General features: G+C 39.3%; 1 protein-coding gene across 2 annotated transcripts in view; it reads right to left on the bottom strand.

Annotated features, from left to right (window-relative positions):
* The window catches only part of ADGRB3 (adhesion G protein-coupled receptor B3), a 780,347-nt gene that overhangs the window by 380,602 nt on the left and 381,172 nt on the right, over positions 1–18,573 (bottom strand). For both annotated transcript variants that reach the window (XM_036871882.1, XM_036871883.1), the window contains exons 11-12: positions 12,137–12,205; positions 7,872–7,980 (exon numbers count right to left, since the gene is read on the bottom strand). In XM_036871882.1, coding sequence (XP_036727777.1) covers positions 7,872–7,980; positions 12,137–12,205 — 178 coding nt within the window. The remainder of the gene's footprint in view (positions 1–7,871; positions 7,981–12,136; positions 12,206–18,573) is intronic.

The raw sequence follows: 18,573 nt of genomic DNA on the forward strand, positions 1-18,573 counted from the left end.
TTAAACAAGTGATGGAGATGTATGAACCACAAAATGAAGCAGTGACAGGAAGGAAAATAGGCCTAGAAAGAGAAGCCACTTTATTTTTATAACTACATCATCAGATTGAAGACGGGTTTCTCAATTGAAGAACAAGATATTCTCTAAAGGAATGATTAAATTTACCAGTGAGTGTAAGAAATAACATAGGTTTGATGTTGATGAGACAGCATTGTGGAGAGAAAGGAGATGTCAAAATTGCATTATGCCATTCTTAAGATTGAATTTGGATTCGATTTCAGAAAACACCAAGTGTGAACGTTCATTCCGAAAAGCTCAGCATTTCATATTTCTAAACCAAGAATAGACAGTGATATTTAGCTTGGCAGAGAAAAGTGTCTTACCATTAATGTTTTCAAGGCACTGGCCTTATTGGATTACTAGAGAAAAACTGAAACTATACTTTCCAGAATATTCTATCTCTAAGGGTGTATATAGAGGTGACTTCTGAAATTCCTTACAGCTAATAACTTTAATATTTTGTATCTTGAGACTTTCTTAGCCTAACAGTATTCCTTTTTTATCTGATATTGTCAACTTTGAAGAGTTCCTAAGGAACTGTTGTGAGATAGTGTTAAGTGGATGTAGCAACATTGATCTGTGCAAACTAAATTCTTAGAGATAATTGTATCAAAATGTTATGGGTAAATCCATTGAAACCACCTAAAGAGCTTGGAAATTTAGATCTTGTTCATTGTATCTGCACTTTTCTTGGAGAACTTTTATGTTTTACCACCAGCAATCGCATAAGATTTTTCTTAACTCCACTACTCTGAACTTTATTAGCAATTGATATTAACTACAGTATTTGTTCTGAAATGTTCTCTCTCTCCTATTAATTACATGCCACTGATTTTCTACTGCCCTGTTCTGGAACTCCTTATACCTACTACCTCTGACTATTCTTATTCTGATACCTGTAACGCTTCTTTGTTGTTGTTGTTGTTGTTTTCCCTCAACATTGATTTCTATTCTATAACGTACATGACCTCTTCCTAGTATAATGTGTAAATTTTATTTGCAAACAAAATATATTTCTTAACTTGGTTTATTACTATACATACTTTTTCAGGTAATAATATATCCTAGAGACCTCTCTATAGTCATATATACAGATATAATTGACATATAACATTAGTTTCAGATGCACAACATAATGATTCAATATTTTTATATATAGTGAAACGATGACCACAATAAGTCTGGTTAACATCCATCACCACACATAGTCAGGATTTTTTTCATTTTAAATATAGGCATCATCTTCCATCTTACCCCTCTTATTACTGTCCTGATAATTGAAAAAGCTTTTCTGGCTTCAACCATCACTTGTATGCAGTTGACTACCAAGGGTATATCATCAATTTGACTTCTCTACCAAAACCCAAGACCACATTTTATTTTTCCACTTGAGAGGTACATTTGCATCTAAACATTAATATGTGAAAGACACTCTCAAATGTTCATTGAATAAATATAATCCCAATTCCTCCCTTCTCTCTGACACCACATTCAGTTACAGAATGCCATCATTTCTACCCTCAGAGTCTCAAACTGATAACTACATTTTGGTTTCTATTCTTACTACCGCTAACTCACGTTTTCATTATCTCCTGCAAGGTTTATTATAAAAAGCCTTCTGGTCTCTGTGTTTAAAATATGTTTCAATCTCAACAAACTTTATCTCTGCTGTAACCTGTGTCTTTCCAAGGCACAGCTCTCACCCATCCATGAAGCCTCAGGAGCTCCCTACTGTCTTTGGAATCGGGAATCATGTTACACCATGTCTCAGCATGCCTCTCCAAGTTTATTTCATTTCCTTTACTTCCATACATAGGTGTCTTTATCAAAATAGACCACGTATCCCCTAAGCACTATCTCAACTTGGACAACTCTATACTGTTTTTGCTAAAAGAAACATTAGTGACAAACATTAGAAACATTAGTGACATAATGTTCTGGAATGTCACCATCTCCTTGCCACTCACTGTGCCTCAGGTTGGACTGTCAACAATCCAGCCATCCTTCAACATCTACACTGATTGTAGATGATTCCTTCTTTAAGAACATTTTCTAGTTCCTTACATGGAACAACATCTCTCAGAATGAATCTCTAACATTTGGTTTCCATGACACACACCAAAGTGCGTTTGGTATTTTATTCATCTATGTAGTTGTTTTATGCCCACAACTGGATTACAAACTGTAGATGAGAAGCTTATTCATTTAATGACCTGAATCACTAAGGAAAGGCTTTGCTTATAGTAAGAAATAAATTCTTTTTGTTTTTAACTGAACACAGTCAGTGGGCTGCAACATTCATCACATGACATATCCTCCTTGAATTCAGTTTGGTGAACACAATTCAGGTTTTAAGTCCAAAACTAAAACACTTAATTTCTAAAGAATAGGCTATTCTTACCAATAAATAAGGCAAACACAATACACAACTTGAAATGATTATGGAAAATAGATGACTAAAATCATAATAAAAAACTATAAAACACTCTGCCGCAACTTTAGACAAACGCTCTAGAGCAGCTGTCATCCATGCTCTTGCCCTGTCACTCCAATCAGGTGAGGTCGCATACATCCTGTTCCGTCTTGGGAACTGCAAACAGCTGGGCCTCAAACAATGTGCTTGTCTCCCCTTCAGTGCATACTCTGCTTTGTTTTACGTTACTGCCTCCAAAAATTCTAAATATCTCTGAGTCATGAGTAATTTTTACCCCTTAATTCTATTTTATAATATAATACATACACAAATGTTAAAAGAATGGACAGTTTCAAGAGACAGTGTGGGTTTAATTTGGCAATTGGGAGTTTCCAGAAGGCTTTTCTGAGGGGAATTTCAGGAAAGTGATGAGAGAAGAATGGGGCTGAAAAGAACTGAAGAGAAAATGTTTGGAGAGAAAGGGTAGAAAGTCAGTTTAAACACTCTTCAAGAAATATTCTTGTTGAAGAAAAATAACTTGAACTCACATTAAATAATATTAAGATATAGTCCCCCTGACCTAATCGATAATAAATATTTTAAAAATATATTGAAAAATTCACTTTTTTCACTGAAGAAGATCACTTGCCTGTACAGCATATTTAGAACATGTAGAATACAACTCTATGATAAACTGAGGCATACTGAAAATTTAAATCTCTCTGTAGCACATCAATTTTTCATATTCATTCATTTTTTGAGTAATTATGTAAGCTATTAGTAGTGTTTACTAAGTGCTCACTAAATTTTATTCATTATAATTTATCATGTGTCTATTTTGAATGTCATATTCATATGTGATATGAAAAATATTCAATTACTTTATAACTGCATTGGCTTGTTTAACATCTTTCTTTGTTCATAGAATACTTTTTTCCAAGGCTTGTGTTAATAAATTTTTGAGGTCATAAGTCGTTTGAGAAATTGATCAAAGCTATGGACCTGTTCCCTCCCACAATGAACATGCTCACATTTATACCAACCTGCTCATAGTTAGCATATAAGAGCATTTCAGTTATCAAAAGCTGATACAGGGCTTCCCTGGTGGCGCAGTGGTTGAGACTCTGCCTGCCAAGGCAGGGGACACGGGTTCGAGCCCTGGCCTGGGAGGATCCCACATGCCGCGGAGCAACTAGGCCCGTGAGCCACAACTACTGAGCCTGCGCTCTGGAGCTTGTGCTCCACAACAAGAGAGGCCGCGACAGTGAGAGGTCCGCGCACCGCGATGAAGAGTGGTCCCCGCTTGCCGCAACTAGAAAAAGCCCTCACACAGAAACAAAGACCCAACACAGCCAAAAATAAATAAATAAATAAATAAATAAACTCCAATCTCTAAAAAAAAAAAAAAAAGCTGATACAGGTAGGGACACTTTTCAGATAAAAGAAGCTTCAAAACTTTTCATTTGAATTATTGGGGAAGAAAATCTTTCCAAGACATGTCACTCATTGTCCTGCCATCTTAATCAGATTACAGAAACTTTTATCTTGATGAATAATGCTGTTCCCACCATATGGGCTCCACTCTGCCAGGTTCTTTCAGAACTTCTTTTTCTTTATTGTTTCAGGTATTCTATCTGCTATGTATGTGATTCTAACAGCACCATCTCTGCTCCCAGCCCTTTCTATCAAAACCAGGAACCAGAAAACAGAAAGCCCAAAACTATTTAAAGCTGAAATAAAATAAGCTATCTGAAAGGTTCTGAGACTCTCTATTAAATTGTATGGTCTTTCTCTTATTTGTGGTTATTCAACTCTGTCTCTTTCTTCAAGAGCTTATCTATATTCACAAAAAGTGAGGTGCTGTGCATACAGGCTTTATAAAAAATATTCATAGTCTCTATAAGACATGATGATCTTTTGAAGTTCTTTAAGGAGTCTTTTTTTTTTAATTTAATTTTATTTATTTTTTTATACAGCAGGTTCTTATGAGTTATCTATTTTATACATATTAGTGTATACATGTCAATCCCAATCTCCAAATTCATCACACCACCACCCACCCCCGTCGTTAAGGAGTCTTATTCCAACCCACTGAAAAAAAAAATGGGCATAAGCAATAAACAAACTTTCTTAGTTACCTAGTCTCTATTTATCCCTAACGTGCTGTGTGTATGTGTGTCTCTGAGCCTGCAAGCATGTGTGTGTGTGTGTGTGTGTGTGTGTGTGTGTAAGCTCGATGTTGGATAATTAATATTTGGACTTAGGACATAAAACAAATGCCAACTCACACAGTTTACAAGTTGCCACTGCAAATTATTCTCTCTGTGTGTCCTTGTCCAAAAACATTGGACATATCCGACACAACACTATAGCCATGCTTTACATATACTAGTATCAAATTGGATAACATGAAGAATGTGAATAGTAAGTGATTATTATTTATATTACCCAATTTGGTACGAGTGGATTGCGATGGTTAATTTTATGCGTCAACTTGACTGGGAGAGGGATACCCAGATGGCTGGTTAAACGACATTTCTGGGTGTGTCTGTGAGGGTATTTCTGGAAGAGACTAGCATTTGAATCAGTAGACTGAGTAAAGCTCTTGCTCACCAATGCAGGTGGGCATTGTCCCATCCATTGAGGGCCTGAATAGAACAAAACGTCAGAGGAAAGGTGAATATGCTCTCTGCTTATGCTGGACATCCATTTTCTCCTGCCCTTGGACATCAGCGCTCTTGATTCTTAGGTCTTTGAATTCAAAGTGGGACTTAACACCATTGGCTTTCCTGGTCCTCAAGCCTTCGGGTTTGGACTAGAATGACACCATCAGCTTTCTGGGCCTCCAGCTTGCACAGAACGGATCTTGGAACTTCTCAGCTGCTGAAATTGCATGAACCAATCTCCCAAAATAAATCTATTTCTATGTACCTACAGATATCCTATTGGTTCTGTTTCTCTGGAGAATTCTGACTAATATATGGATATACTTTGGAAAATTCTTAAATATTATTGAGAATAACCTTCTTCTGGTCATCAAACAACAGTAAGTCAGTCCCTGGGCTGGTATTCAGAGAAAGCAAAATAAATAAAATCTCTTTTGGGTGGTGTAATAATGTTTGGGATACTTATTCACAGAATATAACCTTTTCCTATATGGATAACCAGTGAAGCGATCGGAAGGCCAAACAATCACACTGTCCTTACACAAGACTGAAGACAATATAGGACAATATTGGTTTTATTTGCAGCATTAAATTGCTTTGTCACTATGCTTAATATACTTCTTAACGTTTAGTGATGATAAAGGAAGTAGGCAAACCTAGGCAAAGCATAATTTTAACACAAAAAAATACACAAATTTTTCAAAAATACAATTTTGGTAAGTCAAAAGAAAGGTAAAGAGGAGTAAAGATTTGCAATTTATGGATATTTATGGAATTTTTGTCGTAAATAATACTAGTACTATAGGGCATTTGGTATGCTGTTATTCAAACAGTCTACTTTAAGTTCAAATTTAAGTTACTAGACTCTGAGAATGGTTTTGGTTTTTAAAGTTTTTTTCCAAACACATTCTGAACAAGTGCCATGTTTTGATCTGATAATAGTTTTAATTAGCCATGTGTTTTAGAATTAGGTGCTAACATTAACAAAAATCAAGAAAACAATAGCCCTTTGCTTTTTCCCCCTCTGTTTTTCTTGTAAATTACTATTGTCCAATCTGGCATAGCAGCTTTCCTGGTTCCTTCCTCCCAAAAAAAGTCATAGGCCCTTAGAAGAGTGGTTCCATCTTGAATGACCAGCGTCCCCAGAATCTCTCTAGGGTTTTCCTTCCATGTGCTCCAAACTCATAGCCCAACATGCTACCCCCTTTTTCCACGGATTTTACCTTTCCTCTCTTTGCCCAGCCACTTTTGGAATGGACATTTAATTTGGATTTTCTCTGATTTCTGAATTCATCCTTCAATAAAGATATTATTTTCAGTCACTTTTTCTTCTCATTGCCCATAGCAAGGACAGCTCCCTTCATTCCTGAACCAGCGCAAGCTGCTGGACATCTACTCTTGGGAAAAGTCTGGGCCCTCCACCACCTCTGGAAAGTGGATTAAGGCATAACTCTAACTCGTAAGGCCTCAAGCTGCATGAAGGTGGCATGTGGGCATGGAACCGTCTGCAGACCTTTGAGGTCTCCATTACACACGTTCTCTTCAACTGAAGAATATTACCGGTAGTTAGCTATTACCAGTTACAAGTTGAGGTCACCCTGGCGGAATATATCTCAGAGTCAAATGAGTTGTTATAGGACTAAAGGACCTTCCAAAGAAATCAAGTATAAAACGAACCACCAAAGCTGTAATCATAAAAATGTTATGTTTTATACCATGTGAACTCCCCTAGTTAATCCCTCCACGAAGTTAGGTCTCTTCCTGATCTAGAAACTAAAACTTAAACATCCTTTGAATAAGAATGTAAGGTAAGATATTGATTTAAACACATCTTTATCTACAGTTAGTAGTCTTTATGTGAAGATTGCTAAAACATGACAGTGAAAGAAAATCTGAGTCATAGTAACATCACAAGAGGAAGTTGTAAAGAAATAAAACTGTAAACCTGTATCAACTCAATGCATATACTATTTAGGAAGAATATTTCTTTGTTCTTGCAGTTTTTCTAACTACAAAAAGAAATGCGCCATTTGGTTCACATAATTGCTGTTGGCTGAATGTACAATAATTGTAGCACTGTACGAGGCCCTGTGGATTTTGCTTCTCTGTGTAATTCCTCCTTATAAGAGACAATGTTATAGACAGCTAAAGGAAGAAAGATGTTTTCACTTTACGTGTGCTGATATTACAGAATCTACTACAGAGACTCGAGAGACGCACCGTGTCCTGGAAGTTACTCAAGAAAACTTCAGCGGCAGCAGCATTGTGACAATGACCCCTAAAGGTCTCTGAAGCGACCCACCCTTATGGAGATTCAGCACTTCTTTGGGACCCCTAGCAAGAAAGTGACTCGGCATCTTCATGAACAGTGTTTGCGAGACCACGAAGACTTATTTTTTTATATAATCACATAGTATATACTATATATTTTCAACATGAGATTGGATAGCAATAAACATTTGCTATATACGTGTGCAGATAAATACAAGTATGCTTAAATAAATGTATACAAATACACTCAGATGCATGCGAATGTGTGTGTGTAGGTATGTGTCTATAGTGCATATGTGGTTGGCCCATTGAAAAATCAGACACCAAATATCCACAATACATTACTCATGTAGACTCAAAGATATGAACAATGGGTACCACACTTAGAAATGTATGACTCAGATACTTGCAAATTTTTTTAAAAATTCAGTCAGATTTTGGGAAAACATCCTATTTCTTACCTACATTTCCAGTCATTAAGTATGAATTCTGAAAGTCCATCATCCCCATTCCAACAATGTGTATAAAATCTTCAATCACCTGCATTAACTCTATTGAGCCCGGAGAAATCTACAAAAATAAGCAAAGGTTAGATGGAATTTTAAAAATCTATATAATAGAATATATAACTGGAATTTTAAAAAGACACAATGAGACCATAAATGAGCTCTGATTTATTTGAAGACATTTCTCCAACTAGCAGCAGCTGTATTTTTTTTTTTTACTTTTTAAAATTATTTTTAATCATTTTATTTTACTTTTAAATTTTTATTTATTAATTTATTTTTTAACCCATCTAACAGTTGTATATTTTTTGAACTAACAGTTGAGAATGACATCAAATGTCAGACAGCAAGAACTCTGGAGGTGATACGATGCCATGATTAATCCTTCATAAATCCAAGAAAACTCAAAATATGTAACAGATTGTACCCTTAGAAGTAGCATGTCTTTACGTTTGATGGGTTCCTTTCCTCACTTAAATATAACATAGAACAAACACTGAAATTTGGGGGATTTTTACATTTTTTTTTACTTAGTATCTGTATGATGAACACTGGGAGAAAAAATAATTATTATTGCCATCATGAATATTTACAGACTATTAAGTTCACTGCAAAATAACTATCTTGGGAGAGACATTTATTTCTAATAATTGTAATAGCTGCTATATGAATAATAGCATTGGCAATACTTGCAGGATCATAAAACAGCTCTAGTATAGGTGTTTCACATGTACATATGTAAGACACGCCCAGCACCATCCGCCTCACACTGCAAACAGATGAGTGTTTGCTTAAAGATGACCTGATTCTGGCAATAGCTCATAGTGAGTGGAATGTGAGGTCCATTTGCAAAGACAGATGAATTTTAGCATGTGTAACCCATCATGTTGACAAAGTCAGCTTGCATTATATAACCAGATTAAAGCAGAAAGTCTTTTGAAGTTACGTTCATTGCTTTTAGCCATTCAGCACCACTGCAGCTTCGAGCCATGAAAAATTTAAGTGGATTAGAGAATTTTAATGGCTTTGTATTTGCAAAGGCTTGTGCAGAAGGGGGAGAGACACTCTGATTAGCAGAAAGACACGTCGGGCAGGGTGGCCAGCAGGCACAGTGTGTATATTTTACAGGAGCTTGTGGCCGCACCCATCCATAAATCAGACACCTCGAATGCATCATATACTTACTCACATATGGTTGAAGACATGAACAATGGTTATTACAGTTAGAAACGTATGGCATAGATAGTTGTAATTTTTTTTTTAATTTCAGGAAGATTTGGGGACAAATGCTATTGCTTGCCTATTCCATTCCCAAAATGTGTGTGAAATTTCCTCCCCCCATTCCAAAAATGTGTGTGAAATTTCCATCAGCTCCAAACTTCCTGCTGCTACTGTATTTTTTCTTCTATTTTTGCGTAGGTGTGTGTGTCTATGAGTATGTGTAGTGTGTGGGTAAATACACATTAAAAAGAAGAGGCTTAATCCTCCCTGTTGAAAATAGAGAAGAGACTCCCTCCCTAACCCCTTGCTCCCCTCACTTAAGAGCATTTACTTTAGAAAACTTGTAATGGTTAAATTCTTTCTCTGTCTCTTTGAAATGCATGTAAACCTTTTTGAAAGTTAAATAGCCTCTTCCCAGCTTAAAGACCCAGGGATGTCTCTCCGTGGAAAGTAATCATCCAGACTGCTGTGCGGTGGGAGGGGCGGTGTGAGGGTTAGACCCTGATTTAAGCAGGTGCCTCGCTCTGAGTTGCAAAACTGCCCGCAGTCATTAAGGTATCAGAGCTCATTTTTCCTTTGGATAAAGCCAATGAACTAACAAGGTGGTCACCCCAATGACCCAGTGCATTTAGGATCAACTACCTAAAGTCCACTTACTTGAGAACTAGCTACTGTTTACCTCGAGAACACGTGTGTAATGAGTTGAACATCCACTTGTCTGTATCAAAGGGTGAGATTTCTCTGTCTTTGCATCTCTTAGTGAACTGCCTGTAATGCACATCACATTCTGGCTTAATGCCTATTTAATAATGAAACTGTTTTCTTTCCTGTCTACTTTGGGGAGAGGTTTTCTAGGGCGGCAGCAGATTTTGTTTGTAGTTATATGTTCCCAACAGTTTTCAAATGTCGTAGAGCTGGGGCTGATTTTTTTTTTTTTTTTCTGTAACGGGTCAGAGAGTGGCTTTGTGGATCATGGGGTCTCTGCTGAACAACTCAGCTGTGTCCTTGCTGTACCATAGCAGCCATAGGTACTGTGGCTATGATCCCAAACTTTATTTACAAAACAGGTGCCAGCCTGGATCTGGCTCAGTGGCCACAATTCATGCACTCCTGGAGAGACACAGGAGCGTTCAGTATAAAAAGGAGATACTGATGATCACAATTATCATGATTGAAAGGGACCGTCCATTCCAACTACAATGATGGTGTATAAAACAGTGCTATATAGAATGCAGCCTTTTTTTTTCACTTTAGTATACTGTGTTTTTAGTAGGATGCTTTAGCTAAACATAGTTTCATCCTTCATAACTGGGGTTTATATGTAGTGAACAAACTACGAAATGACACTGTTTATTGTCCAAAAGTGTGCATTCTTATGGCAAAACCCTTCCGACATCAATATTCACCCTTTTACTCAGCTAGTCTTCCAAATGCACACAGAGCTATGCTTTATATTATATTTTGTTGAGACTATTCCTCTAAAATAGACAAAGGATTATCTTTGGTAGATTTTAAGCAGCTCTTATTTCTGAAGAGTTCACCCTTTGTGCCAAAAACTTGGAGACTCATTTACCACGTGGCTGCATTTATGAAAACACCACTACAGAATAGTTGCTTTTATTTCAAATAGTTACTTCAAAGAAGCATTAAGGATCATCACTACTGAAACATATTTAAAAGATAAGAATATAGTTAACTCAAAATCACAAGTAAATAGGTGGATTATGGATTCAGGATTTTCCATTGACAAAAAGTTCTGCTGCCACTGTTCATTATTTGCTCAAGTTGGGACCTTGCAGTAAATAACACCATCTGATGGATTGCAGTCTTGTTTTAAATAGGGTATTATACATTTGTCCTAAATATATCCATAATTAATAGTCTCCAGCACTCTACAAACATGTACTTAGCCTCTGCAGTGTATTCTAAGGAAAGACACCATTTTCTCACAGTGAGTGAAGGAAGTTCTCCTCTAGAATGAAGCCAAGGGCAAATACATAACTCAAACTAGTAGGAAAAGATAGATTCAGTGTCTTGACCTAAGGAGTGATTCTTTTTTTTTTCTTGCTATGGCCAGAAGCACAGCACTTGTACCTGATAATGAGGTGCTCCCACACTGGACTATTTTTAGAGTCTATCCATAGAGTTCCTATGATAATAGAAATAAAGGGCATGCTTTACTCCTGAAGGCCCAGAATATGATTAAAAAGGGAAAGGGAGACAGAGGGTCCACTTGAACCTCAATAAATATTCATTTTCAATATTGCATTGTTCTCGTGGAATTTTTAACAAGGGTCAAGTAGAAAACTTTTAAATTAAATTTCCACAGGATTTTTAAAAACATGCTTATTCTCCCTTTCTTAACTTCTAACTCACTTTTTCTGTGATTTAGAAAAAAATAGTATTAACCATGTGTCAGTGAGTTTAGCACAAATGGCAGGGCCAGGCATTTTTAAAACAATAACTAAACCAATAAGGCTACTTGCTACAGTTACCATGCTTAGCAGAAAGAGAAAAAAAGCAGAATACATTTCTTTTAATGAGAACTCAGTTTTACAACTCTTGGCTTTGAATCAAAATGCACATCTGTATACATAATTCAGATTACACATAACAGAGTAAATACAAATGATTTTACTAGTTAGTACTCCCACAGTTTAGTTTGCAATGTGTCCTTTTAGATTAGCTGTTTTTCCTATAGTCTGTAGACTGGAAAGAAAATGATGGGTAAGGCATAGAGTCATTATGTATTAATACCTTAAAGTTAAACATTACTTAAACCTGCTCTGTTTTTTCACGTTTTAAATATCATGGATTCCATAGATTGTTATGATAAAGGAGGTCACTTGTTTTCTCTAAAATTAGTATGAGATAATCTAGAATGACTTTAAAATTTTTCCTTTTATGTTCTTGCAATAGCAAACCATTACTTTTTTCACATATTATGGAACCTTATTTAACCAACTTCATTTTAAGTTCTGAAATAACTCCAGCTTTACCTGTTGTGCATCTTCCCATTTTTCCTTGTTGTCTTCATCTAGAAGGTTGCTAACTATTTGAAAGAAGTTCTGTAAATTAAATTAGATAAAAGGTTTAATGTTACATGAGGGAATATCCTTTCCAACAACATCTGTTTGAACTGATCCTGTGCTGAGGGTATAAACACTTTGCAATACTGCTTGATGACCCTAACATGCTATTCTAGAAGATCTCTGAGGACCCTCTCTCAGCAACATGATTCTGGGATTTCTAGAGAACGTCACATATTCAGAAGACATCAGAATAGGCACAACACTTACTTTCCATCACAGTTATATGCTCTGCATTCTACTCTGTCACGCCACCGTATAATTATTCCTTACAAAGAAACTCTCTTTGTAAGCTCCTGTAAGAAAGTCCCCTGTGTTTGTCTTATTAAAGTCGTCCAGTTCCCTGTGAGGAATGATTTTTACTCACACTGCTGGGTCGAAGGGCATCACAGTGAAGGCACAGGCCACGGGCAAAGCTGAGGCCAGTGAAGGCTTCCTCTGTTGGATCCTGGCTCTGCCCTTCCTGGCTCTTTTACTTTAACATTTACCACTACTTACTGTAAAGACGACATGAAATTTTTCAAGTCCCTGCATGGTAAGTGCTCCGTAAGTCTTGGCTATTTTCAAATTGTCATTCTTAATTCCCCTGCCTTTTGCAGCAAGCCAAAATGCAGGGATGTCCAAATCCTTGTCATCCCCCTTGCCCCTGACTAACTGTCGGAAACACATTGGCTTTAACATGTTCCAGCAGTGCCTGCGATGAGTTTCGGTTTTCCCTTTCCAGGCAGACAGGCACCTCTCAATGTTCGCTTTTTGTTTCCCACACATCCGCGTCGTCTGTGTTAGTACGCACTTCACACACGAGGGATCTGCACCAAAGAGAGACCTTCCTATCCTCTCACACTCGCTGTGAGCCAGCAGAGGAAAACCAGGGTGCCAGGGACATGGGGTCACAGGAGACCTAAGAAGTGTAAAGTGAAGCCTTGGCATCTGTCTGAAGCTACACAGATGGCGGTCCCTTGCTTTTGTCCTCGGAGCCCATGTCTTCTAGCTGGTCTGTATGTTATGAGCGGAAGCACCGCCTTAGGCTGATACCTTCGCTTAGGACAGGTCTCCCTTCAGGGGTTGGGGCCAGGTAGTCACAACTGTTTAGCCTCCTCAGCCTTCTTCCCTATCCAGCCAGCTTTATCAAAATAGGCCTTTACTCCAATTCCAAAGAAATCCACCTGCGTGTTTTTAGAAGAAAAACCAAAGCAGCTTCATTTTCTCTTGGGGTTTGAATCTGTTCGCATCTATATTTAATTGCCCTATTTGTGCTATTCATTTTAATAGTTCCCAGCAATCATACGGCTGAAACATGTTTCGAGTCACAACCTCTATAAAAGTTACAGAATATTTTAGGCAACTCTTGAAAAAAAAAAAAAAACAACCGGCAAGTCTGTTTGAGACCCGTTTTCTAATTCGTTTAACCTTTTTGTACTACCAGCCATTTTTTCCACTTAAAATGTCCTGGCTGGGGTGATAACATTTCAAGGGCTTTGTCCACTGAGCTGTAACTCTACGTATGGGCAGAAAGAATTAACCTTCAGAGTTCTCCGATTGCCTGTGGCTGGTGAACTCGGTAGGGGATGTGGTGCTAGTGAGAGAAAAGTTGCAGATTTCATCCCCTTTCACGCTGTCAGCCTTGCTGAGGTCCACGACCGCGCCTGCGTCCTAGCCCCTGCCTGCTCTCATGCAAAATGCATGCTGCTCCTAACAAGGGTACCGCAAGAATGGGAAGCAATTTGTGCCAGTGCATCGCCGTTTCTGGGAAAACGTTGCACAAAGCGTGTTTCACTGACAGCGGGTCAGCAGCTCTGCGCCGTACGTCAAGGCCAGTGAGCACACGCGATTCCTTGATCAAAACGATAAATTCAGAGTTCGGTGTTTCAAAATCACCAGAGGGCATACATAAAAAACTACAGATTATTAAAATATACATTCCAGTAAGCAGAGAGTCTAAGAAAGGCGGTTGTACTATTTTCCAAGGCCAATAAATCATACTTGACTAAATGAGCATGGGAACGCCGCACAGAATAAAGCTCTCCTTCTGTCTCCCTGTGGATTGAATTTGGAAATGGTCAGTTGTGGGTTCGTGTAGGGGGACAGGGGCTAAGCCTCAACGTCCCAGATGGGGGAGGGGGAGGGGCATTTACGGGGATACCGAGCTTTGCTTGTTCCTCAGTGTATCCTCATCGCATGCAATGCCTTGCCCACAGCAGGTGGTTAATAAAGTCCTAACTTAAAGGAAACAATGAAATCAAAAAGCCAGTACACCTCGGTTTCTCCAAGTCTCAAGCATCATTCCTCTGAGTTGACCCTGCTCTAATCTGTCTCACACACATTGAAAAAAATGTACTTCGATATATCGATTCACTTATACATTTGCTCAAATATCAGACTGACAGACGGAACAAAGCAGAACCAAACAGAACAGCATTTTGAAGAGGGGACTCATAACCTTTCAGGCCATTTGACTGAATTTTTGAGAAAAGTATAAAGCAACTTCCACGGCAGCAGATGCACAACTTCTAGAGTTTTTCAAGAGCTCTGCTACCTATGGTCAGATCTCTCTTTTGATGATTTGTGGATCAAGCCCCTTAGCCCCTGAATTGCATCTGACAGGTTTCTGTTTTGTTTTGATCAAGTCCTGATCTCTACGGCCTAGACTGATTTGAAAAATTGAGTGTCCTTGGCAGAGTCTGAGTTTGGAGCTTGAACTAGGCAGACCTGCTTTAAAAATTCCCCCGACATTTATAACCTGTGTGGTACTGGGGCTAACGTTGCCCACCTCCGCCTACGTACTCTATCTAGCCTGTAAGGCAGAGATGTTAACACCTGCAGGGCAGAGCAGCTGTGAAGCTCGGAGCTAATTTTCAGCACAGTATCCGACACACGCTAAGTGCTCAATATATGGCAGCTTTATGATTTTATTCCCTTTGTGTTATCTTTTCACGACTGGCTGCATGATTTGTATTTATAGCCACATTATGGTCCGTGATTTGTTCAGCAGAAAGCTCTCCTTCCTAAGAATGTCCTCTGCTGGGAGGGGTTTCAGTGTTGTGATGATGAGACACTCACCACGTGGGAGACCCTGAGCAAACGGCTGTGGGACACCATGGGCAGGAAGCAGGACTCTGGTTTTCCTCGGCAGGAAGTATTATGAAAATCAGCACAGCGAACGCATGTCGTAAAGAGAAACATCGCTGCCTCTGCCCCATTCAAAGTGCAAGTCCTAGATTTGGCCATGTGAGACTAAAAGGACACTCGATTTTCTTTCTTTTTGGAGTATAATTGCTTTACGATGTCGTGTTAGTTTCTGCTGTACAACGAAGTGAATCAGCTATATGTGTACATATATCCTCTCCCTCTTGGACCTCCCTCCCACCCTCCCACCCCTCTAGGTCATCACCGAGCACAGAGCTGAGCTCCCTGTGCTATACAGCAGGTTCTCACTAGCTAGCTATTTTACACCTGGTAGTGTATATATGTCTATACAAGTCTGTTCTCTATGTCTGCATCTCTATTCCTGCCCTGGAAATAGGTTCATCTGTACCATTTTTCTAGATTCCACATACATGCGTTAATATACAATATTTGTTTTTCTCTTTCTGACTTACTTCACTCTGTATGACAGATCTCCTAGAGTAATGAAAATAAAAACAAAAATAAACAAATGGGACCTAATTAAACTTAAAAGTTTTTGCACAGCAAAGGAAACCATAAACAAGACAAAAGACAACCCTCAGAATGGGAGAAAATATTTACAAATGAAGCAATGGACAAAGGATTAATCTCCAAAATATACAAACAGCTCATGGAGCTCAATATCAAAAAAAAAAAAAAACAAAACCAAACAACCCAATCAAAAAATGGGTGGAAGACCGAAATAGACATTTCTCCAAAGAAGACACACAGATGGCCAAGAGGCACATGAAGAAATGCTCAACATCACTAATCATTAGAGAAATGCAAATCAAAACTACAATGAGGTATCACCTCACACCAGTCAGGACACTCAATTTTATGAAAAGCAGTAAGTATGTAGTTCTTCGTTCTATATCTGTTTGGCTTCCACTTGACAAATTTCTCAAGGACTGTATACAATTTTCTATAAATATATTGGAGCACATCTTAGCATGTAATTTTGCTGAATTCCTTATTGAAAGAGAGTTGTAGATTAGGCTCATGATCTGAGATATCTAAGCCACAAGAAACGTGCTCTCCTCCTCCTAACCCAGCAGCAAATGCCTGGGCGCCGAGAGGCAGAGACAGGCCCCAAGGAACAGAGTTAATAAGGAGAACTGAAAGCTTTCAGGAATGGTGGTGGTCCCGACTTGAAATATAGAAGGATCATAAGAGAGGCTTAAAGGCTAAGCAAGGAAGCAGGGACACACCACTAGGATTAAAATGGCACAGCCCAGGACAGTCACGCATCCCTAATCCAGAGAGCAGTTGACAGCTGCAGGTCAAGCGTGATCCAGCCCCTTCCTGTCTCTCCACTCTCTCTTGAGCGATCCTGTCTCCCACTCTCTCTACTCCAGGCTCAGCAGACTTCTCCATGCATCCCAAACCTGTTTTTGCCCAGTCTCCAGACCTATATAATGCTGCTCCCTTTCTTCAACTGTTTTACTTCCTGTTCTTTACTTGAATAACCCTTTTTTTGTCCTCCACATCTAGATTTACATGCCATTTCCCCAGAAAGGCTTTCTCACATCACCACCCTGTAAGTATACAAAGTCTGCACAGTCTCTTTATGTTTCTGATTTTGAGTAGTGAAAATTTTTATTTTTCATTTACCAATACTGTCATCATTCATGATTTGCCAAAAATCCATGGAAAAAAGAAGCAGCCCATTCCTGGAAGTAATCACCTAAAAGAATAAGACGTGAAGGAAGAGGTTCTATTGACCAGAAGGGACCCTTGTTCTCTGTTCTGAGAGTCAGCTTTCCCCAGTACCCGGGGAATTATTAGTACGATGGTCTCTGACTCTCCCGGCCTCTACATCCATGCATGAGCAATCCAGAAAAACTACTGTGCACTCATCCAAGGACGAATAAGTGCTCCTTCACCCTAATGTAATGCAGGCAGCAGCCAACTGTAAGGGAGCCACTCACAGGGCAGCAAACTTGCGGAGTTGCAGTTGCACTGTGTAGATTTCTTTTGAAGTATATCACAATTCCTAATTACAATGTATTTGTATGATGACCAGTTTAGGGCTTTTTCTCTACCAGCTTATAATTTAGTTGGGATTGTTTCCATTTGGTTCACTCCCATGCCCCCAGGGTACAGCACGAGGCATAGGAAAATGTAAATACTCAAATATTTCAAGTTGACTGACTGCATGCCTACTGTGTAGAAGACCATGGGATAAGCACTGGGGGAATTAAAAATCATAGATACACGGTCCCCACCTAACGTGTGGCCTCCTTTCAACACCTTCCTCTGCTCTATACCCAGGGTTCTTGTAGGTCCAGGGAAGGAGATAGGGTGCTTATTTTTACAGATCAGAAAGCTGGTTATCCTGATTAAATACGGGATCAAACTCTCCCTATTTGAATGGCATTTTGAAGTCTCAAGGCCATCCTGGTCACAGACACCCACTTTTTTTTTTTTTTTTTTTTTTTTTTTTTTTAATTTTTTATTTATTTATTTTTATATTTTTGGCTGTGTTGGGTCTTTGTTTCTGTGCGAGGGCTTTCTCCAGTTGCGGCAAGTGGGGGCCACTCCTCATCGCGGTGCGCGGGCCTCTCACTATCGTGGCCTCTCCCGCTGCGGAGCACAGGCTCCAGACGCGCAGGCTCAGTAATTGTGGCTCACGGGCCTAGTTGCTCCGCGGCATGTGGGATCTTCCCAGACCAGGGCTCGAACCCGTGTCTCCTGCATTGGCAGGCAGATTCTCAACCACTGCGCCACCAGGGAAGCCCAGACACCCACTTTTGAGAAACTGTAGGGCCTCACAAGTAGAGGACACAGTGGAGGATGTTAGGCCCTGGTCCTCTCCCAAGGAAGGGGTCTCCTCTTCCACACACAGCTCGTTCTTTGCCAAACACAGTGGACCCCTCTACGCACCACCACCACTGCTGCCCCATCCCTGATGGAGCGAGGGCTACCTTGTTCAGCATCAGAGGGCATCGGGAGAGAGAGAAAAATACACTCCAGGAAGCAAAGCTGGGGGCTTTGGGGAGGAAGAAGGCTGGGGAAGGGAACATCCCAGGGAGAGTTTACCAAGAGCCCGAGTGAGAGACAGTGAGGACAGAAGTGGGTGCGAGGGTGAAGGTGAGGAAAGACCCAGGGGATACTTGAGAGGCAGAAAGGCACTCACTCCTTCAGGAATATTTCCTGAACACCTACTGTGTACTTGGCCC

This window comes from Balaenoptera musculus, chromosome 12 (genome assembly GCF_009873245.2).
Source record: "Balaenoptera musculus isolate JJ_BM4_2016_0621 chromosome 12, mBalMus1.pri.v3, whole genome shotgun sequence".
Lineage (NCBI taxonomy): Eukaryota > Metazoa > Chordata > Mammalia > Artiodactyla > Balaenopteridae > Balaenoptera > Balaenoptera musculus.